The following is a 22,924-nucleotide window of genomic DNA, read 5'->3' as shown; positions in this document are numbered from 1 at the left end:
TCCTCACACAATTATAAAGCACAGGGATGCTAGGATAGCAGCAGGCTGAGGTTGGTGAGGGGTTGCATTTTGGTTGTGTCATACTGTGTCATTTGTGCAGATGATTATTACGTATGGACAAGCATCGAAGCAAAATTTTCATTATCTTTCTCACAAGCTTAATGGGACACTAAACGAAAATATTAAGTAGAGCTAGACTGAACAATAAGGCTTCTGTAATAATGAATGCATCATTCTTAGCGAGAAAATGAAAAAAAAAAAAAAGAATTCAAGGGGCACTTAGTTATCCCTACGTGGATGAATGCGAAAGCATCGCTACCACCGTACGATGTTTAAGCATTATGCCACAACGCAAGGTTGTGGGTTCGACTTCCACCAATGGTCGAGGGTCTGACTCTCAACAAAGGTCAAAAGCTTGAGTGCCTTAAGGAACTCTATCTTAATTACCTTAACCTTAACACCAAAGGCCGTGCGTTTGACTCCCACGAAAAATCGTGGGTTCACCATCGATGGTCACGCCAATGTCGCTCACTACGCCAAATTTTTCGCTTCATAAGCCATATAACGCTTTTGGATTAATAGAAAATTAGGGCAATGCCAGCTATATTGGACTATGGTACCACTCATGCGATGTCAGCTGTGGCTCATTCCCAGAGAGCAGCAGACAGTGAGGTCACGTGGGGATTACGTCAACTCGTCTATTCAAACTGAGGAGCAGCAGTGTGACCTTGGGCAGCAATTTCCTATGCAACTAAGTCATATATTGGCACACAGAAAACAATGATAAACTTTTCGACTAATAATCTATCAATACTAATCAGCTTAATATATTCTTTAGTGTCCCTTTAGGAAAATATTGGCTCAATAAAAAGCCTATGCTGTTTTTACTGCTAGCAATAATTAAGTTAGGCAAAATATGCCCTGCTGTACAGGGAAAGAAGAGTTGACAAATGTTAGGTAAAACATTCTAACCACTTTGTAAAACACTGCACTGTAGTAGCTTGTAGAGCTGCTCTTAGTTATGATCACAATTATGTATGGCAGACAGGTCGTGGCCTCAGTCAGAGTTTAGACGAGCATGAATAGTCATTACTGGCAGAAGGCCATCTAATCTTTTGTTGCATCGTCACAAGCGCAGTTGTGCTCCCAACTTTAAAAATAGTGAGGTTCTATTCTGACAAAGAAATTAAGAACTGCCTCTTATGGTCAAAGATTGCCTTGTTAAGGCAGCCAGAGAGAGGGAGCCGCGGCAGCCACGGTTTAGTGGAGCCGCACAGCCATGATGGTGATTGTCTCAGGAAATGGCACGTGAACACTACTGGCGAGGCCTTTGCAGAAAAAATCCCATGTTATGGTCTCGATTGTTCGATATAACACATGGCCCTATTGCTAGCCATGTTTATCAATAAAGAAGTGTGAATTTGCCTTCCTCCAGGCCACTTAATATGCTCCCAGTGATAAATGAAAACCAGGCTTGAAAACCATGCTTTGCCATATTGTAGACATTGCAAGTGACATAGCCATCATGTTTGAAATGTCACTCATTGGAAAAAGTGCAGACAAAGGCAAATTCAGAATTTTCCCTTGACAAACCATGCAAGTAATCGGGCCAAGTGTTTTACAGCAAAACCTCGGTGATATGATCACAGCTGGTACGAATCTGTACTATTCCCAGGCCGAAGTGTCCTGTACACTGTGAGCCACATTTCGGGTGTTTCGAACGTTCATGCGTGGCGGCACGTGTGGTACGAATGAGCGCATCGTGACCGCCAGCAGTAAAGTGGTGAGGAGGCCACAATTCGCAAAGAGAGCGAAGCGGCTGAGCCTATTTCTCTACTGCCAACCGCACCATAACTGTTTTTTGGTGATATGAATTTCGGGTGACACTACCCCTTAAGATTTGTATCACCGAGATTTTACTGTATTTAACTGTCAAGCCCATAAAATGCCACCTTCGTGCAAAATTTTAGCACGAACACAGTAGCAGTATGTGCAAAACGTGATTATAAAAAGAAAGAGAGACAGCAAAAGACCAAATCATTTCCTGTCATAGCAGTACAAGTACAGTACTTTTTCCCATAAAACATGCATAATGTAATCGCATTTGACCGTGATCGCAGTGAAAACGATTACACAGCAATGCACCCACCTTATGGCACAGGATAGGAAAATGCCTGAGACCACAAGCCAGGTCCACCACATTCTGGAAAATGGCCTGGAAAGGAAGCAGAAAAAAATTCAAACTGGCTGTCTCGAGACAAGGAAGTTAAAGAACCATGTGAAACGACTACTGCATTCGCCTCGGAATGCGAGTCCTCACATACATTTAATTGCAACAAGGTTGCTACTGTCTTCCATGTTTCAACAGAAGCACAATGGGCCCTGCCTAGGTGACTCATGACTACGCTACCACTCATGACTACACTAACCCCCACTCATTTCACAGTCATGAGTTTGACTGCGAGTGAGCGACAAAGGGTGTGGGTGGACATAAGTAAGAACGCAAGCGAGTGTGATCATACATTAGCATGAGCGAATGCAGGCAAGTGCAAGTTGATGCGAGTATGAACACTGGTGTATGCCAGTGAGGGAAAGCAGGTGTAAGTATAGAGACGGGAGTGAGTAGCGGTGAACGCGAGTGGACGTGAGCAAGAATGGGTGCCAGTTAGTGCAAGCAGAAACGAGTGTGAACAAGGGTGAGTGCTGGTGAGTTTGAGTAGGTGCGAGTAGGAACATGAGTGCAGATGAGTGCGAGTTGGCATGAGTCTGAGTGGGACTGAGTGCGTACCACCCCCCCCCCCCCCCACAAAAAAAAATATTGGCAAGCGATTGTGAGCGAGTGTCGACATATTCCAGTGACCAATTTATTGGCCCTACAGAAGGGCTGTAGCACACCCTGTACTATCAAGCAAATGTGACAATCAACTTATGAATGCAAGCAGCATGCTTCTGAATCAATTTAATCATGGGCCAATGGATGGCCAGCACAGTGTATGGTAAGCTGGTTTTGGCTTGTTTGCCATGAGCCCCTGACAGGATTCTCCATACATTTGTCCTGGTTTTGGGCTTCAGTTTGTTTGTTTGTTTTTCTGGCTAAATACAGAAACTCTGCCTACATTCTTGTTTCCTTGAATATTTCTGTTTAGTGCCAAGATTTAAGCATGCAGCCTTGGAACACACTAACTAGATGAGAAAAACAAAATGCACAAGACCTGACATTGCTGGGTTTGTTTCCCTAAATTTTTCTTGAGTGCTTCCCATTCCGAATCAACATGCCCAAAATTTGCCAATGTACAGAAAAATACACAATCAATAAGTTTGCACCCCTGTTTTTTCCATTCAAGAGCTTTCTACTAGGTATGAAATGGCGGACACATTTAAACATGTCACCTAAGAGCAGCTACCACGACTGACATGATGATCAATGATGACAAGCACTTATTGACAATCTCTTTTACCAATCTCCTGAGCCAATTAATCTTTTGAATTTACCAATGTCTTCAACACACTCACCAATATTTTAACATACGCATGAACATATTAGAAACGAAGCACATTGTTATTATGAACGAGTTGGATTTTACGATAAACTGTTCAGATCGAATTTCTTGTTTGTTTTGAGCTATTCTTGGGCTACATAGGTCGGCATACTCACGAGTACACTGCTTCGTGTACATGCTTCACATTCAATTTCTCAGGCATGTGATAAGGAATTTACTGAGTGACAACGACGGTGAGTGAACGTGAGCATGAACAGGAGTGGTTGCTGATGAGCGTTAGTCGGCGCGAGCACGAACAGGGGTCAGTGCCGCTTAGAATGAGTATGAACTCAAGTTAGTGACAGTGAGTTTGAGTGCATGTGATTTAAAAAATGAGTGACTGTCACTGAGTGTGAATGGTAGCCACTGTGAATGCTAGTGAGTGTTGGTGAGCATGAGTACGAATGTGAGTGAGTGCCCATGAGTGTGGGTGAGGATCCGCCTATTCTGCCAACCTATAGTTGGACATGTTGTGCCATTCGTTGGGGCTAGTTTCCATATGTCTATCGGCTTGTTCACCTGACATTATCTAGCCATGCATGTGTTTCATGTCATAGTACTGCTTTTCTGGCTTTGCATAGCATGCCTTTCTTTATTGCCAAAATAAAAAAGGCAGACAGTATCTTTCATGCTAGCAGCCTACTTAAATATGCAAACATGTCTAATATGTACATACACGACATACGCATTCATCCAGGAGCCATAAGCAGCTGCTCATGGGAACCCCTCTTCCAGACCTCTAAAATATCCCACTGAAATGCCAGCTCTCCATTACATGATCCTTCGCCTTGTCCAAACTGATTGTTCGTTGGCCAAGATCAGTCACTTTGGCTGACAATTACAGCACAATTTCACTGATACAATCTAACATACCATTTCCCAGCACCAAAGTTCGTGATATAGAACACGAAAAAAATTACCCAATACAGTTACGCTTTTTTTTTACCAGTTCGTACACTCTCGGAAAACAATCTTTCGGCACCAACTTTCAGTACATTGCCAAACTGTGATCATGTGACATGCTTTCTGACTTCTAGATCCCAAGCATACAAAGGAAGGGTGCAAGGCCTGTGCGTTTGAGAACAATCGCTGACATGTACTTAGTTTCCTATTCCGGTTTGGTACCAGCGAATCTCCTCCTGGGTTGTGGCACATGACATTCACAGCTATTGCCACCAAACCTGTTGTGATTAAGCATCTTCATCTATCTGTTTCGCAGTGCTGTTGGAAGCGCATTGCATGCTTTTAATAGGCGATAACCTGAATGCACCACCATTCCCTGCTGCAAGTGGTGCAAAATGAGTGTCATGTTTCATTCTGGTGCCATTGTAGGCATCATATTCCTGTGTCCCACACCAACTTGATTTCATTTCAGTGTTCCATCGCCGTCTTAAATCCTATGCAATAGGAAAATGACAATGTGCATCTCAGGTTGGTCGGGCCCTACCAGCTACCAATGATCTGCACCGAATAGGCACATCAGAACTATCCGTCAAAATGCCCTGCTCTAAAGAACTGCTGACCCAGGCTGAATTTGAGGGAGCGCAAACGTAAACTTGCCAAAGCCGCAAAAACGAAAATGCGCGTCTCGGGCCACTCGCACCCTAGCAGCTAAGTGCACGTCGATTTACAGAGCACTTAGCATTACGTAGATGTCAACTACAGTTGGGTCTGTCAAGCTTGTTAGTGGCTTCAGATCGTACATTCTCTCAATAAGTTATTTCTTGCATTTCTTTCCAAAATGTATGAACAAGGTTCTACTGCAGATGTATAACACACCTAACAGTTGGCAGAGAACGCAACTTGACAGTAAAACTGCAATGATAGGAAAACAAACCTCTCCTTCTGTGCCTTGAAGACAACAATGCTCATGAAGGCACCAACGATGAAAAACATGAGAATAGGGTCCAGCAGAATGTACTGTGACAGCGTCACTAGTCCAACATCTGCCAATGTAGAGCAGAAAGAATGAACAAATTCAGCAAGCTTGGCATGGCTTATTGAGCACATGACTAAAAGACAATGAACTAAATCAGCTACATTTTTATTTTTTATTTATTTTTATTTACATATACTGCCATCTTGCATAGCAAGATATTGCAGGAGTGAATGTATACATATGTCAATCAATTGAAGAATACATTTGAGTGGCAAAAAGAAAACAAACAATAGCAAAAACAATATCAGATTTACATGACGACATAAAAGTGTGGCCTGAGTAACTCGGAACACAAGAAATGCATGTGGGACAAACAGGAAATCTTTCCATAATGCCCAAATGCTGGTAGCCTACTATGCAGCCTGAACTAAGCCCTAAAAAAACAATGCAATAGTACTGCACACATGACAACAGTATCTAAATAAAAATGCGGGCCATAATTACATAAGTTATCACAAGTGATTATCAGAGGCATTGCGCAACTTCTGGTCAATCATAACTGCCAACAAGATGATGGCCATATTAGTATAATACTGATCAGTAAGTGCACACGTCTATGTTTGAGAACCAAGTTGGCCTAGACCGCAGAGAGAAACTGAGTAACTGATTGGGTTCAACAACCCCCAAAACACAGTGGCTATGACAGATGCCATAGTGGAAAGTTCTGGAATAACTTTGAACACCTTTAATGTGTACCCAATCCTTGACACACAAACATTTTTTTTGCATTCTGTCCCCATTTCAGTGCTGCTGCAAAGGTTGGGAATCACACCTGTGAGTTAATGCTCAGCAGAAAAATCCACAGTCACAGAGTGATTAAGGCAAAGTAGGAAAGAGCTCAAATTATGTCAGTTAATGTAACTTCTAAATGCGAGAGCATTTCCCTTTCGCTACTCTACCCCCCTTTCGTCTGCCTGTGTGGCCTTGATATGATGACTGCGTAGAAAGAATTACGAAAATCTAGGCCTTACAAGGAATCAAACCTGGGCCTACAGCGTGATAAGTGCGTACCTATCCATGGGGCCACACCAATAGTTGAGAAGCGACACATAATAAATGCAACAGTGGAGTGAAAGAGCACTGCCGCCATCAAGCTAACATGATATAACAACACGCATGTGCTGCTCGTTTGGCTGCAAAAGTAACGAAGCCAAATGGACGCACCGTCATGCTGTGCTTGATTGGTTGGAATGAAAGTTGAATAGAGCATGTCTGATGTGTGAATGCTTGCACAAGTTAAGCAATTATCGTGAACAAGTTCCGGTCCTTTTTTGTGTGCCACATAGCAGCATATCGCAGTACGGTGTGTGGCTTTAGCAAAATGACAACAGCAAAAGAAATCACAGCCCATCTGCAAGTGTCGCCCTAAGGTGCTTTTACTGAAGATATACAAACAAGCTTTGAAGTCCACCTCATTATGCTAGGCACAGTGATATCACTCTAAACTCAGATTTTGTAACCTCATTGCTTTTTCCCCTCTTTTTTGTGGTACACCCGTTTCACCCTTCATCACTGGCTTCTACACATCACTGTAGCCTGCCTTTGCCAGCATCAAACACTCAGCACGATTGTCCCTTAAACACAGATTGTTGCATGCTGTCTTCTCAAGGATCAGATAACTATTGCGATTGAAAAAATAACCATTGGATAGAGTCAACACGAAAGAGTCAGTAGAGAACATGCCATAGCTTTTCTTTCTGATAACTAAGCAAACCTAAGGTGTCATAAAGGAAGAGAAAATATATCTTGTTTGACTGCACCGGTGTTCTTCGACATATATATATATATATATATATATATAGATAGATAATAGATAGATAGATAGATCGATAGATAGATAAGATTCTCAAATCTACTCACCAAAGATCACCAGTGATGAGGCTAGGACAGCAGCAGGCAGGGAATGCGAGAGCTCCCACACAATCACAAAGCAAAAGGGAGGCACCATGCTCCCCAGCAAGGCACAGAACTGGCGTGGAACAGGAACACAGTGGTTTAATCGCTAATTTAAATGGTGATGTGGTAGCGTTAATGTTGATGTAAAATTACTACGGGTGTGCAAATGTTAGAAATTGTAAAAAAAAAAAGTATTTGTCTCTGTTCGTATATTTGTGACACCGAACAATGCTACAAATTCTCAAGTTACAACTGTTACGAGTGATTTCGCTGCAGGAGAGCCACAGTTGTTGTGCAGTGGCATCGGTTCCCGAGGAACGCATGGTGCAGATAACTTATGCTGATCAATTTTCACTGACTTAATAAGAATGCCCTGTTTTAGGCAGCCTATATATGATCTTCTCGTCTTGTTTTAGTAAAGTCATTTTATTATTTGGACAGACTGACCACATTTGCTTACCTCTAAAACAATGTCAGGTGATGTAATATCACACCACACTTCTCTCATTCAAAGAACATAACAATCTATGTACACCTGGCGGCTTGCTGTTCCCTTGCATCATTACTGCCATCGTCATGGTGCTTCAGCTAACTGAAAGCAGTTTTCACATTTACAAGCACTTTAATTGACTGGGTTGGCAACGGAATTAGATGCACGTATCAAATAAATAAATAACCTTCCTTGCATTTTTTATGTTTCTTTTATCAAACAGGCTTCAAACTTTAAAATTCACTTTATTTGAAATGCGAAACTATATTCAATATTCGAGCTTTATTTTTTTTTAACATTTGTATTCGATCCAGAAATTTCACTATTCAAACACACATAAAGATTATTGTTCCTCAAGCCTGCAAATAAAGCAAACATAATGGAGCTGCTAAATGCAGCTTGGAAGTGTGTGCTATTCGAATTAATTAACTAAATTTTGGGATTTTATATGCGAAAACCCCGATGTGATTACAAAGCACGCCATAGTGGGGAGCTCCGGATTAATGTTGACCTGGGCTCTGCAGCCTGGATTTGATCCCGTGCCTTCAGGCTTGGCAGAGCCTTCAAGCTTAGCAGCCAAAGCCACAACATCATCATGGTGGGTAGTTAGTATTATATCAGGGGTGGCCAGTAGTGATGCAGAACTAACAACAAAGCAACTACGGGTGATATGTACAGTTCTATTCATTATCTTTAACTAATAATAGTTTTTCAAACTATTTTTAACTATCAGCAGTTTAATTAAACTACCGATAATGTAAAAATGACTGCCAATAGCATTATACAATAGTTCACTAATGCTTGCTATTGACAGTGCTATCGATAGTTGTGCAATTGTTGGCAACTGATTGTTACCAAATATACTTTATTTATGCACGCTGAGTACATGCATTTTCACATTGCTTATTTGGTCATTGAATTTATATTGCTCCACTGCCAAAATCACAAAGACGGCTACGTTACTGTATTCATACTGAAGATTAACCACTGCTACACCATACCAACAAAACTAGTCGACATTACATTATTTTCAGGTCTCAAAATGCAGTGAAATGTTTTTTCAGAACAATAACACACATTTATAATGCCTTTCTTTCCACTTTACCTGAGCAGTTAGATATGTAACATAATCCTGTGTCAATCAGGCATTCTGATGGTGTAAATTTTTTTGCTCCTCAGTCTGAAATCACCTGCCCAGCTACTGAGAACACACATTCTGCCAGTACTGACATTGCTCGGATGCACAAGTACACCATAGTCACTTCAGAGAGTGGCGTTATGAAGCTTGAGCATGACCTCTGTACCATACATAACTTTTATAACTTTATTTTACTATCGATAGTTCAACTGCAAGTCAACTCAAATCTGGTGTGGACAGATTTACTGTGACCTAGCATGACATGGGCACACAAGTGTTTAGAAAATAGGTTACAGTGCCCATCACATGAGCTTCTCATGGAATCTGGCAAACAGTAACAACCAAGCATTTGCCATAGGTATTCCTTGCTTTCTTTTCAAGCTTTCTGTAGAGTGCTAGTGTTGGCCAGGCACTGCTATTTCTCTGTTATTATTTAAACAAAAGGCAATCACAGTTCAGGTATTTGACATATCTATCCAGAGTGCACTATGTGCAATTTATCAAAATGAAATTGAATTATTACATCAAGCAGCAACTTGCAGAAGACTTGCTACTACATATCTTCAGGATGAGACAACAGTACATAAACAGCTGAGGCTGTGTTAGTTTAACGCAATATGAACATAAACTGGTTCGATGAAAGGCTAGAAAACTAGCCTCAATGCGACTGGCTACAATGAGGTTTCGATCATATTTTGTTTCCAATCAATCCCACATCTGCACAGAGGAGGTGCAGAAGCAGAGATCTGAAAAGCTAGCCAGAATCACTCACGACACGCATCCCAGCGTAGTTGTGATCCTCATACTTGTCTCCCGGCTTCCCAAACGGGAAAGTTCCATTGTATCCAGTCAGCTTGCCAGCAAGTGCAATGAGCATCTGGAATATTGATGCATGCATCATTAGTTGGCTCATCCAGTTCCTCCTAAATATTTCTCTGCTACTGATTCAAAAGACTGACACCTAGCCCACTCACAAAGAATTACGCAACACATACAATAACTCCTTGTAACTCATTCTCCCACATGGTTCTGACCTCCTGGGTGGCATTGCAAATAAAGAAGTTTTGTTTGTTTAAATGTGGCCATTACACCAGCTACCTCAACTGAGTGGGACTACACTAACACTGCCCATTGTGCCCTGTCTCCATTCTGCATTCGAACTTAAGCCACATGGCTTTCAATAGGTCTGGGCTTTCACACATTGTGGCAACTCCATTTTCACCATGTGGGTTTCAACCTCAACTGACCCCCACAGATTAACACTGGACACATGGTCCCTGTTAGTTCAAACTCAAACTGTGAGTTTAGGACCTGTAATCAGGCCTCCAGATTAATTTTGATCAGTTGGGGTTCTATAATGTGCACCCACACCCTGGTGCAAGAGTGTTTCCACACTTCGCCCCTATTGGAATGCGGTTGCTGTGGCCAGAAATCAAACCTGTGACCTCTGCTACAGCAGCTGAACACCGTGGCCACAGAACCATCATGGCAGGCCAGTCCACATTTCTGCTAGTGCCATTAAGGAGTCGTGGCTTCGCCCTCTATGTAGCCGTACCTCACCCTTTGTGCTGCATGGCAAGCTGACATTTTTGACACAGACCCAAATAGCTAAATGATGTTATACGGGCCGAGACTAGTCCTATGTGATGTGTTGCTCATGCTAGTGGCATGAAGGAAGTTTAGTCTTCCTGTGTGGCCCTGCACTGCTGCAACTGACCGCGCAAGTTTGTCTGTTTTGACCAGTCCTCGCTGACCATCTGTGAGAGATTCCAGACATTTCTGAAGATCTGCTGTCCTGGAGACTGAGGTAGAAACGAAAGACTCATCCGTAGCAAATAGGTACCACATACATACTAAGCTCTCAGAGGTGTCAATGCAGTTGTTAAATATGAACCTTTTTTTCGTACACAGCAGGCAACACTACGAAGGTTAGAGAGACTTCTCTGACTGCTTGCATTCGCTACCAAAAACAGTGCATCCCATTTGCAATAAATATATGGGTATGCATCACGTAATTCGATAAAGCACTACATGTCATAATGTTGAAAAATATTATTTAATTACACGGAAGGCATCGCAGATCTGATCCTATTTACAATTGAACAAGCAGAATGACACATTTCTGCAATGAGTGGGAACATCGCAAGTGCAGCCTGTGTTCGTGACCAAAGCATAGTATGTCGCACACTGAAAGCACAAAGGTGCACAAATAATATGTGATTTGACATAACCTTACGTCCACAAGTCATAGTTGTAATGTATCAAGTAGTTGCTTCATTGAAAGTGTCGCAAATCAAACGGAACTGCACTGCATTGTGTGGAATGAGACTTCTGTAACCACACTACTTGCGTGGCTACTGCAGCATTGCCTGCTAAGTATGAAAAGGTGTACAGACTTCACAAACGACTGTCAGCACATCCTGAAGTTTATGGTCTCGGCGTGATGAAGGATGTGGCAGAGAGAGGAAAAAAAACTGAATACAACCGTTAGAGCACAAGCTCAAAAAAGGAAAAGGAAAAATGAACAGATGAAGTGGAATGTATAACTGGTACGCTCTCAGAATGTTTTTAGGTGTAAATTAAGTCCCACCTTGCCCAAGGGAGGGTGGACGTCAAAGAAGAATGTCCGGTTGATGTACCAGCTGCCCATCTTGCCAAAGTGGGTTTCATCCCAGCTGTAATGAGATGAAACAAATGGTTGCACATTTTGATCGTGCTGCTTTATGTTTTTCAATGACTCCAACTTGGTATAGTCACATGGCAGTTCTTCTCTCCCCTCACATAACTGATTGGATAGGTTTGGAACAATACATGGATAATTCCGCAGACAAGTGGCTGGAGTCCCCATGTGCATACTATTTCAATTAAATTTTGCATGGTTAAACTGTTACGACTCATCATGAGCATGCGATATAGTTGGTTTCATATTTTTCCGACTATGCAGAATTTTAAAATGGAATCTATTGCAGAAAGCGCTGTACCATTATTACAGCAGATTACTTACTCAAAGAAACAGATGTCACATGCGTAAGAGACCCCAATGTACCTAAATAATAATGCTGCACTAACTTTTCAATGGATCATGTCAGGGCAAATGAAGCTATTGTGGAATGGAAGCCGGTCAATACTAAGACATGTTATAGCAAGTATTTCAAAACCAGCCCCAGTTAATTACCGGCCATTGCCAAAGCGTGTCATGTATTAACTGGCATTTCATGTAATTTCAACATACAGTGCAGAAAGAAGGCTGAATAGCATGTGTTTTGGCAGTGCCACATATCTGAAAACTAGTGCTGGTACTAGCTACATTCTGACTATGGACTATATGCTAGCACTGCGTGGCTTCAGTTTTGCAATTGCAATGTGTGATCCTAAAGTAAGTTGTTAACTTCAATCAATGCAATTCTCTTAACTAATAGGCAATTCTGATTTATTATGTAACGAATGTCTGCGCCTCTTCGAGTAATCCGATTGAAGTGGCCGTGGGCTTAGTAGTAATACTAATAATAATAATAATAATAATAATAATAATAATAATAATAATAATAATAATAAAGAATGGAGGGAGGGGGTACTATATTGTAACAGAACAAGTAAGCTAGGCTATCTATGCTGCGTTATAGTGTGACATGTACAGCGCAATACACGCCTGACGCGGTAAAAACTGGACAACTATAGCAGTCGACGCACTGGGCAACGCACATAACTAAACGATTGTCACATGTTTCCGTTCATATCTCCGACATGTTACAGTGCTCGCAAACGCCGGCACGCATTTTTTCGCACAAGGTTTCAGAATGTCAGTCGGCGCTGCGAGGAGCAGCTCAGCAGATCGATCTACACCCGTGACAGCCTCGCACGTGTCAAGTTTCTCTTACAGCCGTCGGCGCTGACGTCCACCGGGCCCATCGAGCACGCCCAAATACGCTGTAGTGAGAACGCTCTTCAGTTTCTAAGCGCACAGCTTGATCCCACAGACCACACACTGACGCGCAGCGTATATACCATCATGCGACCCGTCATGTGCGAAACCATCGGCGGCGCTCACCAAACATGATCGGGTTCGGTGATCTTGTAGAGGCGCGTGCCCAGGGAGAGGAACACGATCACGAGAAAGACGGTCCTAAGGTGGTCGCGTGCTAGGTCGTCGAAGTAGCCCGCTGTAGACCTGCGACGGTCGCCGACGCCGCTGGGCTCTGCGGACGCGGCGTCCGCCTTTTTCTTAGCCGTTTTGGCCGTCATCGTGTGTCCTACGTGGGCATGCCGTCCGTCCAGGTCATGACAGTCCCCTTTGCAACGACGCAGCGTCCACGCGCACTGGGAAAGAAGAAACGGTGGCGAGCACGAAAAATCATGAATGCAGTTGCAGAGGCAGCACCCGTGAACCGGTTTCGCGTGTGCTACGGCCAACGGTACGGAGAGTGGTGAGTGAAAAGTTGTTTCGATTTGTGGGCGCCGCCATCTTCGCTTGCTTCGAGTGCCGCTGGTGTCGCCATCTCTCTCGAGGCAACTGAAATTGCGATTCCCGCCGGTCCCGTCGGCGCGGGAATAACAGCTGTGATTACTTGGACTGCAAGTTGTGCGACTGTTGAGACGCAGTTGCAAGTTTATTAGCGTTAAGAGCAAGCAGAATGGCTGCATTGAAGGTGCTCTGCTTTATTTTTTTTCGTACGTTGTCTTAGTGCTAGTTTTGATGTCAACGTTTTAGACCTGAGTGTCTCGCGGTGTCTTAAGTCTCAACTAAGTTCGTCATGAGATAAACTAGAGTGTTTGATTAGTTAAGCTGTCGCTCTTTCGAAGACGATCGCCCTTATATACAAGGCCAAAGCCCACGAGAAGACACACAGAACATCCTGTAATCTCCCCGGGACCTCAGAACGCTACGGAAGAAGTTCGGAGAGGGGGGCGGGGAGGAGCTGTTGGACTGCTTTTCCTGGCACGCTGTTAAGCAAAGCATGCCCGAGGCTGTCTCAGCAGCCGGGCAGATCGTTTTTCTCTTCTGATTAGCGCTGCTCGCGTCGAGCACTTTCTCCTCGCCGAGCAGGTCCACGTCGGTGCCGTCACGCGGAGGCTAGTTGTGAACTTGTGCGCGCCGTGCTTACTGCATCGATGACTTCTAAGGTCTGGAGCTCATTTTTGCACTTTGTGAAACATATATCATCGTTTCTTAGCCATCTAGAAGTGTAGGCTAGAAAGGAAGCCATCTAGTACTGAGCACTTATGGTTGATACATTTGCGACTGTCCATGTCTTTTCAGCCTGTCCTCTACTCCTACTTCAGGAGCTCTTGTGCCTACAGGGTTCGCATCGGTATGTACCGCTTGCACGCTCTCCAGCAAGCATTCTCGTCCAGTCTATGTTCAGAGCTGTCACGTTTTCTGCTTGCGGAATGTAATTGTAGAATAATACCGTCCCTCTAATTCCCCAGCCCTGGCATGGAAAAACGTCGACTACGAGTACAAAGCTGTCAACCTGATCAAGGATGGCGGCGAGCAGGTAAGCAGTGTTTCATGTTATCAGGGCTGGGGCCTCGGAACGTGTTGCTATATGTAGCATTGATGTGCACACAAGACCTTAGATGATGTTATTCTCGAGTCCTAATTTCTAAGAAAATGTGGGAGTACACCACCAGGCAGCGTATGCGTTGCTTATGTACAGGTGCAGAAGCTTTTGCAACACAGGAGCAAAAAATAAAAATAAAAGCGAGAGAGAAAGAAAAGTGGGCTTTCAGTATATATAGAGAAGTGCCCCAGCCTGGCAATAATGGCTAAAAATGAATTACAGTTGCTATTATGACCAGAAAAATACTGTTACGTTAGATTTGTAAATTACACTTTTGAGACACCAAAAAACATATGTCTTACCATGTGCAGAGAATGGGCAAGTGAGAAAAAGTGCAAGAAAGAAATGTTGGGTGGGGGTGGCGACACCACCTCGAAGGTGCCGCACTGGCTGTCTGTGTCATGTCACGTGTGCTGAGGAGAGCGTGTGCTCAGGGGTTAATGTTTGACGGATAAAATTTGCATTCGAACGGAAACCAAGGACTCAACATAGTGATTCTTGAGAACTTTATACACTTTATACAAGTGAATATACAGTTGATCCCCCTTATAACGACTATTATGGTTGCACATGGTGCATTCGTTATAGCCGAGCATTCATAATCACTGGACACGCAAGAATAAACCAACAGACTAGAAATTTATTTTTGTCTTTCTACTTAGTTTCTTCATTGCTGACCCAACAATTGGGCTCAGCTCCAGTGGCCAAAGTTGCCGTGGTAGAGGTTACATACGGATTGACATAAGAAAAGTGCTCAAATTTTCCAAAGAATGCGGACTGCATTGAAAAGGAAACAAACCAAAGGATATAATAGCACAGTAGAAGTTTCTTGATCATCTACTCTGCTTCCAATCAATATCAAGTCCCGGAGTTCTTGGTGCCTCCCCCAAGCTTCACTGGCATCACACACAGCTTAGGGGAAAACTTAATAAAGCTATGCCTGAAAAGATTGCAGTAAAGAGGCACAGCACTGCTCTGCTTTCGCTAATGTACTTGTCTAGTGCAACTTCTACCATTGTGATATCATCATAATTTTAGCATGCAACCAACAGAGCCTCTTCCCAATTCCTAAGCTAACTTTTTCACTTTTCCACAAAACCAGTAAAAAGACACTCTCTCCTTTTCATATATTTTTTTCTTTGCATCAAAATAAAGCCCAATTGAAACACAGAAGCATCAGATGCCCATTCTAGCACTTGGTAATTGCACATAACGCCATCGCACGGTCGACATTCAACATGCTAGCTGCACACAGGCCTGTTGATTCAAAATCCACGTGTAATGATATGTTGACAAGCTGCCTTGTAAAAAGAAAATTGGCCTAGCATTAATGGGAAAAGTCCACCATCCATTGCCAAGCTGTACGAAGCGAGCAAAATGTTCTTTGCATTTGGTGACCGCTTTCTAGGAAAGTGTGCAAATTTTCTTGTTGTGGATCTTTCAAATGCATAGATGTAATTCTCTGTCCCCTTATTACCACACAGCACGCTGCCGAGTACGTCAAAGTGAACCCAATGGAGCAAGTACCGGCCCTGGAACATAATGGCGAGACGTTCACACAGAGTGTAAGTGGTGCAGTTTGTGCTCCCTTCGTTTTCCATTATATCTTTATGTTCAGAAAGTGGAGGCCATAGGCAGCGGCTGTACTTAATATGCAGAATGCAAGCTTGGGAGCCTGCAGAGGCAAATCTGTGGGAAAATAGGTTTTCTAAAGAAGGCAAGGGGCCTGAGTTGCACGGTCATTGGTAGTTTACGTATTCTCTACTGAAGTAACTTTGTTATATTGATTTGCAAGCTAGCCAAGTCAGAAAGACAAGGCACACTGTCGGGAGTTACTGTGTTGCCAGAGAACAGAAAAAAAATCTGAGAATGAGCAAATAGTCAAATGTGATTGAGTGTAGTCTGAGGTGGTTTGAGTACGAACACTTGGACCTAAGTGAATAAATGTATGTAGTGCAGCAATGTTCTTGTGAATGACATGTTTAACACTACAGAGATGAAACACACATAGAAACAAGCATGACGATACTGGCACTTTGTGTCTGTTTCATCTTTATGTAATGATAAACATGTTCTGATGAACAAGGTCCTTAATTCCGATATTCTTGTGAGTCGGTGGAGAAAAATACACCAGCTTAGCTAACTGTTTAGCTCCTCCATCCTGGCAGAAAAAGAAGAGATCTACTTGCTCTTGCTCAGAAAAAACGAAGCTGATAATCTTGATATCACTTTAGGTTATACAGGCTGCATGTATGTGCACTACGCATTGCAGTTATGTATTGTGGCTGCCTTGAATAAAATAGTTCAGCTAAAGTAGAGAATAGTATGCCATGTGATCATTGTTTCTTTTACTCTTCAAGAGATGTACAGTTTTTCAGTAGTGTGTATTAGTTTTCTAACTGCAAGCAAACATTAAACCTCCCTTACTAATCGCGACTGCTGGCTTATAATCTGTCTTCTAATACACAAAGCTTATGGCATATGCATTTCTTCTGTTCTCTTGTTCTGTACGGCAGCTGGCCATCATAGAGTACCTAGAGGAGAAATACCCTGAGCCGAGATTGCTGCCCAAAGAACCAGCACAACGGGCTAAGGTAACCACGTGTTTTGATCTCTGCACTTTGCAAGTAATATTTTACCTCATCTCTGTTTGAGTAATGATTCAGCTGCACAACACTGTAAAGTTTCGACTGCTCTGGTTACCTCAAGTGTGAAACAACTAAGTGGTACTTTCTTTTTCCAGACAGCCAGATTTTCTTTACTGATGTGAAACTTAGTGTTAGCCATTACAGCGACACTGAATTCAAAGAGAGAAACATGGATGAAATGAGGCCACAGCCCTGGGAAAACTTGCCTTCTCATGTTTAAATTCGAGGAAACCTTTAACTCGCAGCTATTTCAAAGTCACGATGAGTTTATGCATATAGAGGGGCGTGAAAGGCAGAAATGCCATGTTCCATGCATTGGGTGGATATTAAAAAACCTCATGTCAAAATTAATCCGGAGCCCCCCACTACGGCATGCCTCATAATCAGATCGTGGTTTTAGCATAACGTAAAAACCCCAGAATTTAATTATTTCGAAGTAACAAAAGGTGTTTTCAGCATAGTGGTGAAGGATGGGGGCCACTGTTGATTTGCTTCAAAATAATTTTTTGGTGTCGCAAGTGATGAGCACTTCAAGTGTAAGGGGCTGGAACTGGTAAGTAATGCACGTAAACATAATAAGCTGAACCCAGCGTGAAACTCTGCTGCTGTGCAAATGTTCAGTGCATGGACGGAGTGGGATAAAGAAGCAGACAATAAATTACGCTCGGCAAAGACTGCAGCTGCGGAAGAGACAAACTTCCAAGCCTATCAGAAGAAGCACTCTGTAGATCACAAATGGGATACGCACACGCATCTTTTCACTTAAGCAGGTCCACCAATTAGCAAAAAATGCTGAGAGTAGCCAATTGTTCTGCACATTTTGATTGAATACCTTTATTTTAATTGTGGAATGGTACATTGCTCTGAATGCATCTTTACGTATATGTACCTTCTCACCCTGTCCTATTTCTATCACAAGCAATGTTTTCTATTGAAACTGTTTTGAAATACTTTGTAGAAAGCTTTTTTAACCATGTCATTTACCACCCAAGTCTTATCTTCACAGGTGACGAAGCATTGTAATCACATTTCTTTAACATGGCTTTATACACTGATATTTTACATTTATGCCCTTGTATAGCCATTATCCTAAATTAGCATATGTGTACGATGCCTTTTTGTCACGTCCAATTAGAATCATTGTCATGGCACTTCTTGCCCTGAGATGGCCTTGTGCCAATAAACCTCGTTAATGTAATGAATTCAGTGCAAATGAGCCAGCTAGTGGTTTAGCTGGTAGAGTCGTGTGTACCTGGCAGTCTTTTCATCAGCCCTTGGTACACAGTGTGTACAAGACATGCATCTTGGACTGCAGTGCTGAGCCAACTGTTTTTTCAAAAGTACTGTTTAGTCAGATCGCTATTCACTGAAAGGACATGTGAAACCAAACAGTTTTTCAACAGTACTGGTACTCTCTCTTGATTATAGTTGCCTGTCATTTCATCCCTCTTTTATTCTCGGTTGCTGATTGTATACATCATGCTTTCTCGGTCGTTCTAAAGCCATTGAAGTGTGATGTATTGAGTAATATCTGTGTAATTTAGTATATGATGTTAGACTTGCTACAATAAATACTATATGTGAATAAAATATAGCCATGGTAAGCTGAGTATAATTTTCTACTTGAAAATGCGTGATTGTTATTTCAATCCCAGATCAAAATGTTTTCCATTATATTGCTTCGTACCTAAGCATGACAAATGAATTAACAAATATGACCAGCTCATTTCCTGATTGATAAATGTTGTTCAGAAAAAGCAACTGGGGGATGCAGCAGCTTCCCCGACCTAAATGTTGTCAGAAAATGTGAAAACAATGAAATGTTTACACCAGCATGAAGGGTCTTGAAGTTGCATATTTCCCCCCCATATTGCTCTCCCACTTTGCTACAAACATACAGCCATCAATGTTACATCCTAGTCTGCAATTTGGTGCAATTTTTCTTGCTGCTTCACATGTTGAGCAGCTTACAAAAAGCAGGTACTGCTAATGGAAATTCTATTTTTTTGCTATCAATATTTTTGTGAAGAATATTTACTATGAGATTTCTTTTTTCTGCTGTATTAACATATCTAAAGTGCACTTGTTTCTTGATTGCCTTAGGTGCGAGCCGTTGCAGAAATAATTGCATCCGGGATTCAGCCACTGCAGAATCTGAACGTTCTGCAGCGACTGGATGAGTCCAAAAGAAGCGAGTGGGCTGTCCACTTTATTACCAAAGGCTTCAAGGGTAAGTTACCATGTTCAGCATGTGTTATTACATGCGTGAAATTAAACATCAGCAGCCCAGCTTACGGAGCTATTAGAAGGTGAACTCAGAAGTGACCAGCACACTGTTGTATTGTCGGCTGTGGTTTGCCACTGTAGAAGGACTGACTGATCACAAACAGTATTTTCATTCATATTCATTTTGACTTCAGTTTCTTATTTGTTGTTCATGTTGTACTGCTTTAAAGGTACAATAAAGAGAAGTATGCATTAAGCTGTATTAGTCAAATATGGTCTCAAACAGGAGAGGAAGCTTAGCAAGCCATAAAGGGTGCAGTAATAAAAGGTACATAATTAAGCACGGTAAAGTTGTAGACCAGTTGGTGAGACATTGTGAATAAAACTGCTACAGACACAGGACAGAGGGAGATGACGACACAGGGTGGTACTTGCAACTGAATTTTTATTTAAAAACAGCATGGCTTTTATAGAAGATGGCACATGTAACCCAACGACCAATAATAGCCAGGATGAAGTAAAAGATTTTTCCTGGTCCAAAACAAGCTGAATACAAGAAAAGACTTTCAAATCTGTGATGCTGAATAATAACCAGGATGAAGTAAAAGACCTTTCCTGTTCCAAAACAAGCTGAATACAAGAAAAGACTTTCAAATCCGTGATGCCATGTTTATGTGTGGGTGCTAAGGTTTCAGTGTAGAATAAAAAAGAAAAGAGTTCAGCCTTCATTGTCTCTGCTGGAAGTCAACCATTTTCTTGAAAATGAATGATAGAGTTTTGAACGCATACTTATACAATGAGTATTTTTAACATGTAGCCCTTTTATGGAGGCATTTAGCTGGTAACAAGACTCAGGATAGGAATGTTAATTGCTTAACATGATGCAACCCTCTGATAAAAGTTTTGGATTTTACTGTAGTAAGTATTGATGTTTGCATTTTCATTGGTGAGGTTTGTGCAGCTTCGTGCGATTGTTTGTTGCCATACCTTGATGCAGCTCTGGAAGCAACTGTCTCCAAGACCGCCGGCAAGTACTGTGTTGGAGATGAAGTGACCATTGCAGATGCCTGCTTGGTGCCTCAAGTGTACAATGCCAACAGGTTCAAAATCGACATGAGCCAATTCCCCACGCTGTCCCGAGTTAGCACTGCTCTGGAGAGCTTGCCCGCCTTCAAGGCCGCCCATCCCTCTTGTCAACCAGACACACCTCCGGAACTGCGGGAAGCGAAATGAATATACTAAACACATTTTAAAGGGCTCCTCACCAGGACTGGGCATTGCAGTACCATATGTGGATCACGCAGTGACAATCGTGTTTACAAAGTGTTACGCTGACGTAAGCCATGAAAAGCAGCTGAAAGTTCAAGGCTTGTTGTTGTGCTAGCTGGTTTGTCATGTTTGCAAATGGTGCCAGAGAACACGAAGGACAAGCAATGAGACCAATATAATCACTTTGTAATTGTCTCGGTACCCTTGTCTGTCTCCCATGTTCTCTGGTGCCATTTTCAGCCTGAAAATTAGAACAAAAGCCTGCACAATGTTTGTCTCAAAGGAAACACTTGGCCGGCCTGCCCACGAGATGCTGTCACTTGTTTGGTGCCTGCAATGTGCCAATATCAAACAGCAGTGCAAATAACTCGAAAAAAGAAAGAAGGTAGCGAAAAAATAAATAGCAGGGGGTTGTCGGTGTGGTGATAGTGACAAAAATAATTGCTGGCTGTCCCATAATTGAGAGTAAATGTAAGCATAAACATGGCAACAGGCAAAGCAGACTGGTTAGAGATGATACTAGCCACAATCTTAAAATGGGTATAGTGCATGTTCACAATGGCACACCCCGCCGCACCACGCCATGCTGTGCACTGGTCCATAAGGACGCTGCCCAGCTAGAAGAAGAAAGCCGGCTGAAGGAGGCACGACAAACAGCAAAAGACACCAGGGAGACCGAGCGCACTGCCCAGCTAGTAGAAAAGCGCCTGAAGGAGGTGCAACCAAACTTATCAGCAAATCTCAATTCTTACTTCGTGATGTTGACTTGACGCAAGAGGTCACGTGCTGGGCTGCCACTGAGCAAAGGGCTGGCTTCATAACCTAATGCTTCTTCCTAACGTTTTCCTTCGTTCACGAAAGCAAAGCAGCGCATCAAACGCTTCCGGTGCCAAGCCGCAGCTCGGCAAGCGTTGCACATTGAAGCCAAAGCAGCGCTTCCAGACGCATCCGGCGCCATGCCACACAGCAGCTCGGCGAGCGCAGTAGATCTGGAGGATATTTGACTTCCCAGAGTTTAAGTGTATGGTGTTCTGTATCTGCCTTTTGAATGCCACTGTCGGAAATGACAAATAAAACTTCAGCGTACTAGAAGTTACAGCTTGAGTGATATTATGAACAAGCATTAGGAAAAACTCTGAAGCACTATTTTTGTAACTAGTTTGGGAGTAACTAGCGTATGCATTGTGCTCCTGTACAAGGGGGGGCATCTCGTTTTGTTCTTTTTTGAGTGCCCGTATAACGGCTCTGGCTTTTGGCTCAACGTCACTTGAAGGTCGCCGACAAGAGGAGCTAGCAGCGTTTCATGCTTAAAAGGAAGTCTGCACTCAATTTCGAAATGGAAGAAGGCAGAAGAGGAGTATAACTTGCAGTTGGTGACTGAGGTAATGGGAGAGAGAGGCTGTACAGTGGGGGAGAGCAGCTCAACCCCTTATACTGTGGCTTTTGCAGCAGTTCTCCACCTTCCCCATTTCATCTGTTTCTATTCCTTCTGTCTACTGCTGTATCCTCTAGATTGTCGTGGTAGATTGCTGCACAAGTGACACTTTACATCTTTGAGTTTATAACCAAAACTTGCAACAATGCCTGGTACGGGGCCCCATGACACATTTGAATATGCCTTAACACCGTATTAAGAAATGCATCTTAACTGAAAAGCCCAGGCTTGATCTAAATGACTCCTGGCTTGGACGTGCCGAAGACTATTATTGCATTTCCTTCGGTGCGCTTACGACAGGTGCCATTTTGATTAAGGGAAACATGGGCTTGAAGTTAAGGTACATTTCTGAATATGATGCATACTCTTGTATCTTGTATGTTTAAATTCAAAAATCAACATTTGTTTTTATGTAAACGAAATGTTCGACTTTTTGTAAGGTTCTCATAGAATAAATATATTTTTTTGATCAATGTGTGTACTCTACATTCTGGCCTATGCATGTGATCACTAGCTGACCCAGTTCACCGACACAGTTTAAACCAACACAGTTTGCCAGCATTTAATGGCCTTGTGTACCGCCAAAGTACCTTGGCATTCTATTGGATCTGCATAAATCAAGTACACATTACTGGAGAGGTATACCAACCCCAAAGCATTGTGCTCCAACTTTCATTCCCCATAACCTCTTAATCTATGGCAGAGCTTAAGCAACAACTTATTTTGGGCAACAAAGCTCTTTTACATATGGTAACTATTATTCCATTGTTCCAGAGTTTACTT

General features: G+C 42.6%; 2 protein-coding genes across 4 annotated transcripts in view; one reads left to right on the top strand and one right to left on the bottom strand.

Moving 5' to 3' along the window:
- The window catches only part of tw (Protein O-mannosyl-transferase 2), a 42,564-nt gene extending 29,128 nt beyond the window's left edge, over positions 1-13,436 (bottom strand). For both annotated transcript variants that reach the window (XM_050181320.2, XM_055072670.1), the window contains exons 1-6: positions 13,051-13,436; positions 11,593-11,677; positions 9,775-9,879; positions 7,339-7,447; positions 5,377-5,485; positions 2,150-2,215 (exon numbers count right to left, since the gene is read on the bottom strand). In XM_050181320.2, the coding sequence (XP_050037277.1) occupies positions 2,150-2,215; positions 5,377-5,485; positions 7,339-7,447; positions 9,775-9,879; positions 11,593-11,677; positions 13,051-13,244 (668 nt within the window). In that variant the 5' untranslated portion in view covers positions 13,245-13,436. The remainder of the gene's footprint in view (positions 1-2,149; positions 2,216-5,376; positions 5,486-7,338; positions 7,448-9,774; positions 9,880-11,592; positions 11,678-13,050) is intronic.
- Positions 13,437-13,525: 89 nt separating this feature from the next.
- Positions 13,526-22,614, top strand: LOC126534109 (maleylacetoacetate isomerase-like). 2 transcript variants are annotated; one of them, XM_050181324.2, is made up of 7 exons: positions 13,526-13,648; positions 14,260-14,311; positions 14,430-14,497; positions 16,048-16,128; positions 17,080-17,157; positions 19,315-19,441; positions 20,435-22,614. In XM_050181324.2, exons 1-7 carry the CDS (start codon positions 13,634-13,636, stop codon positions 20,668-20,670), a joined length of 657 nt encoding a protein of 218 aa, XP_050037281.1. In that variant the 5' UTR covers positions 13,526-13,633; the 3' UTR covers positions 20,671-22,614. The 2 variants fall into 2 exon arrangements, with proteins under 2 accessions (XP_050037281.1, XP_050037282.1); XM_050181325.3 differs by lacking the exon at positions 13,526-13,648 and adding an exon at positions 13,664-14,123.
- The last annotated feature ends 310 nt before the right edge of the window (positions 22,615-22,924 follow it).

This window comes from Dermacentor andersoni, chromosome 7 (genome assembly GCF_023375885.2).
Source record: "Dermacentor andersoni chromosome 7, qqDerAnde1_hic_scaffold, whole genome shotgun sequence".
In the NCBI taxonomy this organism is placed as follows: Eukaryota; Metazoa; Arthropoda; class Arachnida; order Ixodida; family Ixodidae; genus Dermacentor; species Dermacentor andersoni.
The sequence above is the reverse complement of the archived record's forward strand: the minus strand, read 5'-3'. Positions and strand labels throughout refer to the sequence as shown.

Excerpts from the sequence above, each read along its gene's own strand:
- LOC126534109 (XM_050181324.2), top strand. Across the intron at positions 17,158-19,314 it reads AACCAGCACAACGGGCTAAG|GTGCGAGCCGTTGCAGAAAT; the intron begins GTAACCACGTGT and ends TGATTGCCTTAG. Across the intron at positions 19,442-20,434 it reads TATTACCAAAGGCTTCAAGG|CTCTGGAAGCAACTGTCTCC; the intron begins GTAAGTTACCAT and ends ACCTTGATGCAG.